The following is an 11,451-nucleotide window of genomic DNA, read 5'->3' on the forward strand; positions in this document are numbered from 1 at the left end:
TATATAAAACTAGCGATTATTTATTTCATGACAAAACTATGATGGCAGTAAGTCAAACTTGAGCTCAAACACTGTCATTCCTTTGGCTGTGGCTCGAATTCAATGCTATGCATCTGTGTTATTATGGTTCGTCAGGGGTCATTAATGTAATCCAAGTAGACAGAAGTTTATACCCAGAGATGTGCACCATAGTATTCTCCCTCTATTTGTGTCTCTCTCTCTTTTTTTTTCTCTTTGCATCTATATGCAGCCACTTCCGATAATGTCATCCTATACTGTTCTCCGCTCCTCGCAACCAGACACTATCAGCTGTGAACTCATCATTCTCCTTTAAAGACCAGGTCAAAGAGAGGAAGAAGGAGGAAAAAATAACTGGGGAGCTTTGAAAGCATTGAAGCTGCTATACGTGCTCAATAAATGAGCTTGCACTGTCATGTGAGAAAGAAGATACAGTTTTCTGAAAACGGAGCCAACATGCCAAGGCTCTGGAAAAGTGACTGGGAGAGGTCTGATCCACTGCAACACTGGAAATTTGCATACAAACGCAGATACACACACATCTCRACTAAATTACACAYTATCTTCCATGGGCATTAAATATTGGCACCATTTCAAGGCACTTTTTATAAATAATATTGTTGCACTGTGCCATCTGTTGAAAATGTACCCTAACATTGTTTTTTGATCTCTTTACTTTGTAGTTGCAGAGCATATGGTAAAAAAACAAAACAAAACAAAACATGATAGAACGTCTGATGCTGTGACCAGAGCTTCATTCTTCTCTTTAGCTCTTTCATTGTACACTGAGAAAAAAAGTTAGTTTTTTTTGTTATAAGCTTAACACCTTAGTCAGAATTGCAATCAGACTTTGAATGAGTTTGATTTCTATATCATACTGACAACCTTATTTGATTGATTGTACTTTATATCAATATAGTGGTGGTGAAATGAAATCAAATGAAATGAAATGGGACAAACTAAACAAAGTCAATAATGTCTCTTGAAATATAAAATCAAGAGATATTAAAYCTAGTTTGTCAAATCTTTTTTGGTCACTGGAAGYTCAGTTAAAGGTCATGTTAGTGTGTTTATGGSCATTACAAAACCATGACTTCACGGTTTTGTAAGAAAACCTTTGGGCCGAGCCAGAGAGGTCTGTGTGGGCAAGAAAGCCCACGATCCCAATTCAGTTATACACCTTCTGTCTGAACTACGTGTRCGATGCTTATGAAAGAATATCCAAAACATTTTACCCAAATAAGGTTATTTAAAAGGAAATTCGATGAAATATGAGGGAAACAGTTATTGATTTACAATACATAAAAAATAAATAAATAAATACCATAGTAAGTGTGGCATGATTGGAAATTTCTGAAGTGAAATCAGTAAGGCAAAAGCCTGACCTTCTGGATGGTTGTAAGGTAACCTCAATTAGCCACATAGAAGATGAAGAAGATGGAGACAAACATGATTTATAGTCGTCGTTTCTGTCCGTGCTCAAGGCAGGAGGTGCGATATATGCGCATGAACAAAACATGCCACTTTGTCAAGTGGTGAAGTGCAGCGGTGTACCATTTCTGAAATCCTAACACTTCAAGACCCGCTCTCTACACCGTCTGCAGAAAACTCTGCTCTTCCAGGTCTCTGAGGCCATGTTCTCTCCGAGGGTGACACTACAGCACACTCTGTAATTATAAAACTCAAAGAGCATTCCTCAGTCTGGTTAACCAGAACTATGAGGGAGAGGAACAAATATTTACTTCCCCCAGCCCCCTCATTTTGTTCCTCCTACTTTAACTTGCCCCCACCTCAATAATTTAACAGTAAGAGCAAGTCAGCCTTGTAAACACAATAGTTATGTCTGCGCTTACAGAGCCATGAAGCAGACATGCAGGCTCCACTACCCTTACAGCTACAACTGCAGTAATACTGGCTCCCCTCTGTTCTCCTCTCCCTCTTTACCCTCACACTGCTACCCTAAGCTCAGTTTGGATTTTTTATTTTACTTTTTCCTTTAAGTTGGACATAAAACGTTAAGAAATCTAAAGCATAAGATGGGCATGTCTTTAAGATTTAACTTATTTCAGATTTTGATAGCCAATAAATTATCAAACCACAACAGATGCCCTGTGTAATGGTAAAACAGAGCATCTGTGCTGAAGTGAAATATACTGCTCTCGGGCTCCACATATTTAACTCATTAGATATAATTTGCACCAGCTCTACCCACACTAAATGTTCATTATTTCCACCTTACATGTAATTCTGGATAGTAACAGTGATTAATTTAAAATCCCCATTTTTTATGTACTATATTGCAAATCTGCAGTGTTTTTCTGTGACCATTTTTTTGACTATGTCATTTTCTGTGACCATTGTCCGATGGCTTATGAGCTGCACACTGTTTTGTGTATGGCATTTTTAGACAGAAATGGCCAACAWTTCTACAAGCAGGAATTTAACTCTGCTCTGACTACTCTACATAATAATTTCATATTGAAACTGTTTGATGTGGATTTGTGATTTTCTGGAGAAAATATAATAATTGTATAATTTCTAACATACTTTCCAAGCTTGAAATGTTTTGGATCAGAGTCTGGTATTGTTTAAAAAGGGGATCTCTCACATCCTTTTCAACTCATCTGTATCCTTTCATTCATGTAAAACAACTCATACGGCTGGTAATTTTGTTTTACCAGAACAATCCACGCATGATGGAAATTTTCAAAAGAATATGGACTCAGTTCAGTCTGATCTTCTTCCACTGCAACACATGCCCTTCACAAAGGGACATTTACTGCTAGAGAAGCATTTTCACAGCTGGAAATGCATCTAAGCAAAACGCGCACAAGGCAGGACATCATCCAAACATCCCACTAATAGTAGTTCTTGTATGCAAATAATAATTTGTCAAATGTGAAAGTAAATCAAGATGCTGCTCTAAAGAATTATGTRCAAAGCAGTAACTCATGCTTTCTAGAAGATTTTTTATTTTTTGCTTCATTCCCACTTTGGCACAATCACAATAAATAATTAACAATATGATTTTGGTTTTCATTCAGATTCCTTATTTGTTGGTTTCCGTGAAGATAAGACAGTGAAATCTGCTGAACATCAAACTATGTTTTCACTGGAGTCCCTGTCATGCAACAACCCACAAATGGCTGCATTGCACATAAAATATGTGTACTGTTWATGATGTACCATTATACCTAAATTATTCGCACCCCTGGTAGATTTTGATTTGTCCTGATTAGAAAGTGGAAGAGAACTGAATTTGAGATGCCTTTCTCACTTCCTAAACAAACTTCTGGATTGACTGGAAACATTTCCAATCTAAATCTCTCAGTGGTGTGAATAATTTGGGCCTCACCATTTACTGTATACTGGATATACAGGCTGATAAAGGAAGCAAAATATTTTATATAACTTACAGATAAAACAGATTTTTTTTACAATGACGTCAATATCTCATTTGTTTTGCTATGCTGTTGGACATGCTTTGAAAGAATTACCAGCCCAGTAAAACTGAATATACTATCTATGATGCAGTATAAGATGCATAGGAAGAGAATGTTGGATATATATATTTTTTTATTCTTTAGTTTGTGTATAGTGTAATTAAACACTAATTACAGTGATAACACTTACTCTTGTTTGTTTTTGTTTGTTTGTTTTCTGTACATAAATGCTTAACATGCTAAGTATGATTCAACACCTTTAGCAGTTCAACTGCATACATACATGAAATGAAGAATAAATAGAAGCATTAGAAGGTTTTTTTTCCTGGCAGCAAGAGAATCAAATAATTGTATTGTTCTCAAAGGCTGTTTGTGTCTATTGTTAACAAGCCAGAACAATGCATTAGGCCTGCGATGTAAGTAATATGCACTTAGACTTGCTGTCCCATCCACACTACATGGACAGCATTGTTTAATGTGCAGCAATAACATTGTTAAGCTGCTATGCTTCTCTTATTTCCCATATTACTTCCCTTTGCCACTTTCTGTTTAAATTTCTTAAATAGCCCAGTACAGTGAACTATGAAGGATGCTGCTATCAWCAGCAGCTTGCTGTGTACAATTTGGTTTCCCATTCAATTAGGGTATTTTTTTTTAAAGCAAGACACTAAAAATGTTCCAGAAGCACCTGATATTTTGCCATTTTTACTTTCAGTGTAGAAAATAGAAAAAAAAAAACATATTTGGATTCAAGAGTGATGCTGAACTCTATCAGTGTAAATGCAAACCTGGCCTGCAATGAGCACCCACAACTCGAGTAAAATGACTGTGAGGGCTGCAGTATGGCAGAATGAAGTGTGTTCATTTCCTTATTTATTGACTCACTTGCTTTTCTCAGAGTGTTTGAAATTAATAACAGCCAGCAGAAATCAGACAGAGGAATGAAAATCAGCACTTTCCCCGCAGTGAAGCCATTCATCAAGCTAACGAGGGGGAGAATAAAGCAGGGGAGGAAAGCAGGGGAAAAGTGACGTTTGGAGAGGGAAAGGAGAGAAGGAGGGAAGCAGGTGCAGTGCGAGGCGGAGGGAGGGTTTGAGAAAGTGACGCTGGTAGAAAAGAACAAGAACAGAAGGACTATAAGCATTCGGGGGATAGCTGGAAATCCTAAGGAGGAGGAGAAGCTGGGCGCTTGTCATCGTAGCCTGCATACAGAGCAATTTGAGTAAGATATGTTTCCTTCAAACCCACTGTGACTCAAAGACAAATATCTACAAATAGATGAATATCATTTTATTTACCATGAGTTATGAGTTGACGAAATCAGATTTTGCCGAGGGCCACGGGCCATCCCCTAACAATCAACCTATTAAAAATGCACGAATTAGTAAAATCCYAATGTCGTCACTTGTGATTATACAGAATGAGATAAAACCAAAACAAGTCTTGAATGCCATTTCTTTTACACAGCTTCCTCACGCTACAGGACAATAGATGGGCCTGCCCTAATCTACAGRAATTCACCTTGCCATGGTTCTGGCTCCATGCTGTTCTTCCCCACCTACCGTCCACCACAGACCCCGCAGCATCTCACAGACCAGAGTAGGGCTGACTAAGCACTGAGTCTTTCGTCACCAAGTGAGAAAGTAGCACCCTGCTGAGATCACTGCCACAGGAAAATAATTAACAAAGTGGAGCTCAGTCCAAACTAAGACTAAATCTAATTCCTCTCCTCTGTGACATTAAGCTGTAACTCTCTCTTTTTGCTTTCTGCTTTATTATTTTTTTTCCAGCCGCTATTGCATTCACTCTTAAATTTAGAATTCAAGTTTTATGTTTTGAAGTTCTGTACTCATAATCTCAGGAACTTAATCTTTTGAAAAACTCATAAAGGTTAGGACACTTTAGTGTGATGCCTAAAAAAAGCAATGCATTTAAAGTTTTGAAGTCGTAGAATTTGACTTGTATGAACCTGGGACTATGTTCTCTGTTGCCTCCAAATACAAAAACTGATTCATTTGACTGAACATGGATGTCTGTATTTTTAACTTTAAACTTAGACCACAGTGTCTTTGGTCACCAAGGCTAAATATAGTCATCTCCTCCTGAGCAGTCTCCAGTTTCTCACTCCTTTCCAAGAGGCAGGTGGAGCAAAGAAGAAGAAAGAGAGGGTAGGAGGTGTAACACCCAGTCTTGAATAAATCATCCCTTGACTTTTGACCCATATGGAGGCAAGAGGGTGGTTCTTATACTTCTGCGCTGCCCCCTTACCCTGTATGRTCTTTGCATTCCCCTCCTCTACCTCATTCATTTTCTCCTTCACATGACAGGTCAATCTGGATCGATTTCATCTGCCCTCAATGACTGAGACCAACATCCTGGCACCCAGAAATAGAGCATGCTGTAATAAAAGTGTCTTAGAGGAACCATAACTGTTAGCATGCAGCCATGTGGTAAGCATTTTTGGAGACATGCATAGGACTTGATTTACAACWTGTATAGATTGACTACACTGACAGAAAATAAAAATAAAAAACTTCTAAAGAATTTTGGTTTCTCAAAATTCTCAATTTCAATCCAATTGTTATCGCAAGMACTGATTTTTCACAACTGAAGCGGTGCGTTCCTGGTATTGTATGCCAATGTGATCACATGCTTGTACATTTTCTAACCCCAAAAAATGTGTATGTATCTATATTTGTGTTCAGTTTTCTATTCCAAAGTCTCTTTCCTACAGTGCATCTGCACCTGGAGTTATATCTTTGTCAGCAAATTCTGGGCTTTTCAACTCCCTGCTGGGCTCTGAMGTCTCGAGTCCCTTTGCTTGGTGTGGCAACCCCCCTTGGTGAGCACTGCCTTTATACCGCAACCTAAACCAGTGGCAGGTGAAACAGGTTGGCAGCCTCAAACCAYCATATACCTGTATATTTCTCCAGTCCTAACTTTTGTTCTTGAGCTGGAGGAGTGGAGCTATGGTGACACAGTGACACTGGTGGGGTCTCAGTTTCCCAGGATGGAGTCAGGATGCTCTTTCCCAAGGCAAGGACACCTGGATCTCAATGTAGATTTCTCACCCTGTCCTCCTGGAGCTATGTGGTCAGATTGTACATCAACCGTTTAGCCCACCTCCACCCAACCTTGCTTCTTATAWGCATKGATCTCGATAAAACAAAGAGACGGCTATTCCCCGATGCACCCGCTTTGGAGAAGGTYCCTGCCAACTGGACAGACGAAACCACACTGTTTTTGTTCTGTCTTGGCTCAGATGAAAGGTTGTCAAAGCGCCGCATCAGAGCAGCGCAGCAGCACGGCTGGGAAAGTGAGATTTATGGGGCAGACCAAGATAGACACACTCATGGTTTTCCACTTTCATTCGTTTAACATCCGTTCTCTTGGCATTGTTTATATTCAACACCCCTTAGCGGTGACCTGAGGGCACCTAATTCACATTGATGACTTCGAGGTGGGGGGGGGGAATCAAAGCACTTAAAACACTTAATCTAAAGAAGATTTGTCCTTGTCATCCTGGATGGCTTTTGTCCTGCACCCCCCCCGCCCCCCACCCTCTGAAGTAAAGTGAATCTGGAGTAAGGCCAGCCACTAATCCCACACCCCACTTGGACACAATCACGTAAATAATGCTCAGTACAAATACTTGCACATGGACACTCGTCTCCACACCGTCTCCCTTCCTGTCGTGACTCAAGCATTGTTAACTCATTACACAGATGAAAATATAAATCTCAATTGGGTAATTTTARAGGTACACTTAGGAGCAGTACTCTATATTTACACTTAACTGATTGGAGAGCAATTTTGAACAAGGTGCGTTTTTTTCACATTGGGCATGGAGAGTTTACTCCTACTGTAAGTAAAAGTTGTACCCCTATAGATTTTGTGGAGCAATTTATAACTAAGATGACAAAAAATAGGCATGAAATCCAACACACTTATTTRAAGATCTRGCACCACTAAAGTCACCAAAGACTTTTTTTMTTTCATTTAAACCAACATGATGACAATTAAGGTTGAGAAGTGTGCCATTTTTTKATTGCTGTGAGGGTAATATTTTACATGTGTAGTTATTTTTATTACAAACATCAGTGTATGGAGTTGTACTTAATGGCAGATTCTATAAAATACAACATCGTTTAACCTTTTTCTGTTCTTTGTAAACCTTGAAATTGTGTTTCATAGATACATAGATTGCCCTTTTTCATATAAGTGACCAAAGTTCTTCACAAATACGCTGCTAAGTGACATCACATATTGTTAGTCATTCTTGCGTTTCAGTCAATCCCTTTCTAAAGAACTTTCCAACATGCAGATAGAATGAAACTCCAGCCAATGACCTCATACACCAAGCCCTAYCGCTGCATATAATTAACATTTTTGGTGAAATTTTGTTTATTCACAAAAGCCTAATTTGTGCTCCCATATTTATCATACTACAATGAATTTATAACGTTACTAAAAAAGTATGCATAACAGTGAGAATGRCTTGAGAAGAAGAAACAATCTTGCAGAATGTAATTTTTAAATTCTTGCTGAAAGAGGAAAAATTACATTCATTTTTGAAGTTTGAATTCTGAAAACAAAAATGGTACAAAGGTAAGAGAAAATAAACATCATATTGAAGTTATGAGTAAATTAATATTACTGATTAGAAAAGTGTCATTTTAACTCCAGATCAAACCATTTGTGGGGGAGATTGTAGTGACTAATAATCAGCAGAAAGGGAAGTAAAAGGTTAAAGAAAATGCTCAAAATGGAGTGCACAATAATCTCTCACATCTGTCTACTAGCTTCGCTCCATCAGTCTCGATTTTTATTTCTGTTCATGCACTAAACTCGAGGTGATGTGCCAGTTTAAGCTTTTAGCTCCGAGATCAGCTGGTGGACCCAGTCCAAAGCACAATACAGAAATAGTTGCAGCAACTCGAAAGCAACGTCTCAGCTAAAACTCCTCTTGTGTCAACACAGATTCTAACTTTTCCTCAACAGTGGGGAAAAAAAAAACAATCTTATACCCAATGGCCTTTATTTCAGGTAACAATAAGGAAAAAAAGCAAGCGCTGTCAAAAGCTTTCTGTTCCCTCTGGCCTGTTAACCGCTTTTCTTAGCTGTACTCCACCTAAATTACATGAAGAATTTATATTCAATCCGTCTGAACACAGATGCAATTTATTGTTCTATTTTTTTTTAAATATCAGTTAGTAATAGTTATAGCTATCAGTGAGTGTGTAAAACGAGTTGTGATATGTTTCTGCATGATCACTTTATGGATTTAGTCTCTGAAGAAATTAGTACAAACACAAAAATGTTTGTACTGCCGTTTGATTTGAAACAAAGCATAACATCAATGGAGACACCATTCATTCATGTTGAAAGTTGCCGTAAAATCAAGTGTTACACTTGATTTGGTCAAGATTCAAACAAGAAAAGTGAGGTTTCTAAACTGGAACATGGCAGACATGTGTTTAAGTGGATGTGATAGCTTCAGAAATTAAATTAGTCACGCACATAACGCTGTTTAACCACCTACTTTGTTGATATGTTCCCACGTTATTTAAATCCAWGCAAAAAAAWAATTATGATAAATGAATAATTACTGACTTGCATTGCTAATTATAGCAAATCAAGTCGTTGAGTACCACTCTTCCTGCTCGTTTTCTCACTGGTAACTGAAACAAAATCATATCTTAATTTCCACTTAAATGCAACGCATCAAGGTCTTTTATTTCTTTGTATAAATTTTAATATTTATTTATAATTGACATAACTGAAGTAGTAAATTATGACATTCATAATTCATCAGCAGTCTAAATGTAGCTGTATAAATTTTTATATGTCTGAAATAAGATCTGGTGGAAAGCGTGAAAGGAATGACAGTTGTTTACAAAGTTAAACAAAACAGACTAGAACCAACACACAAACAGTGTTCTTCACCAAAATGTAGCTCACAAACTGAGAACAGACACAAACCTTGAATTCAGAAGATGACTGCACTTTCAGGGAAAAGCCATGCCTAAGCTAACATCCTGTCATGCTTGTGTCTCATGGCTAAGTGAAATCATTAAAGGAACAATCGGGTTAGCTACACACAGTCTCTTTCTCACAGCATTGATTTCAGCCCCAGCAGCCCATTCTTCACTCTTCCCCGCTCTTGTTGTCCGAGACAAAAGAGGAAAAATCTTAATATTTAATTTACATTTGAATAGTGACTATAATCTGCTGGCTACACTCTTCATCAAGCATGGCGGAAATTTTACAACTGTGTTGTCTGTGAATGCGTTGGACATTTTTTTTTTTTTGTGAACTCAAAAGGAGGACTGGATACATGATTGTACAGTTTTATTTTCTGAACCGTGAAACACGTCTGAGAAGGATTTTGCCAAAATCCAAAAGGTTRAGAATTTACTCTAGGGCACCGTTCCATTTTAAAAGAAATKTGCTYGTTTTATTGAGTGAAGTAAAAAAAAGCATAGACAATTTACCTATGAAGTGATACATGAAAAATATCTAAGTGTTTTAAAAGTAGTTTTTAGATTTATGGTATTTCAAATAGCTCTAAAATGGGGTTAAAAAGGAAAATAAAAGAATGTAAAGGAGGGCGACTTACCTCAAAGAACCCAGGGCAAAGAAGAAGGGGCGTGAAATCACAGATGGAGGAATTTTCTTGACGACCTAAAGAAGCAGATAAGATTGAACACAACATATCAGCATGGACACATTAATTTAAATACAAACACACATTGTGTCACCTTCAGTGCCGATTCAGTCTCTTCCCTCTACCATCCTGCTCAGTGCACATGCCGACCCACACAAACAATCACAAAGGAACAAGTCGAGCCATTATGACTGAGATTCACTCTCTCCGTGTCTGTCTGCTGGAAAACAGTGCATGTATCATAGATGGCGTGGGGAAATGTAAAAATTTGCATGCAAATAGATTCTACAGGCATAGCTCATGCATCAAAACACTGAAAGCAAAAAAAGGCAAAAATACACGAGCAGTACTTCATCAGARAAAAGGTAAAAAAAAGGTTCTTAATTCTGCTTATTCTGAGAAATTACATGTCATTGTTCTAAACATATATGCAGGGGATTTGATTCAATTTTTCTAATAACTTGTGACTGAAAGTTACATTCAAGCTCACCAGTAAATTACACAGATGTAAGCAGGCTGTGTAAAGTGGGATTAAAGACAGTTATTTATAACCTCTATAAATGTTGCTACAGATGTGAAAGCATGAGTGTAACTTTCTGATTGTGTGCACTTATGCCAAACAGGTTCCCTTTTAAAATGCGCTGAAAAAGTGACAGCTGTGGAAATACTTTGCCAATACACTGCAGAGAAGGAAATTTTAAGGAAATAAATGGCACATAATTCATTTCTACAACAGTAAATAGAAGCTGCAGAAAAGCAACAGGAACGCTCCACTGTGAGAGTGAAGCATGAGAATGTGATGTGAAATTCACAAAAAATAAATTAAAGAATTAAAAGTACATTTAAAAAAGGTTTACTCACTTTGCTTAACATTGCTTAGATGCAACTTCTAAATTCATTTGTGTATCTGTAGGGATATTTAAAAATGTCTCATTTGGAATGATGTGTATATTTTTTAGCAAAATCTGACATAGGTATATGTATTCATATTTCAGAAATTAGAATATGAACTGTGATGAGGTTCATTTGTCAGATTAAAAATAGGTAATAAACAGACTTTTAATCAATTATTGATTTTCTGAATTCTAATGTAAAATGCCATATTTATCTTACCAATAAGTTTCCAAAGTTATCAAAACTGAAAACATCAGTGTGTGTGTGTGTGTGTGTGTGTGTGTGTGTGTGTGCGTTATTATTCAATATAAAGTATTTATCTTAGTGGATTGAGTTACTAAAATGTTCAAATCTGTCAACTATATTGTAATAAATAATGTTATCTATCTATCTATCTATCTATCTATCTATCTATCTATCTATCTATCT

The 11,451-nt window shown here is 37.3% G+C and overlaps 1 protein-coding gene across 1 annotated transcript in view; it reads right to left on the reverse strand.

Moving 5' to 3' along the window:
- The window catches only part of mafa (MAF bZIP transcription factor a), an 81,665-nt gene that overhangs the window by 61,542 nt on the left and 8,672 nt on the right, over positions 1-11,451 (reverse strand). The window contains exon 2 of the mRNA XM_008405899.1: positions 10,081-10,145. Within this exon, the coding sequence (XP_008404121.1) occupies positions 10,118-10,145 (28 nt within the window). The 3' untranslated portion in view covers positions 10,081-10,117. The remainder of the gene's footprint in view (positions 1-10,080; positions 10,146-11,451) is intronic.

The sequence above is a fragment of the Poecilia reticulata genome, linkage group LG3 (assembly GCF_000633615.1).
Source record: "Poecilia reticulata strain Guanapo linkage group LG3, Guppy_female_1.0+MT, whole genome shotgun sequence".
NCBI lineage: Eukaryota > Metazoa > Chordata > Actinopteri > Cyprinodontiformes > Poeciliidae > Poecilia > Poecilia reticulata.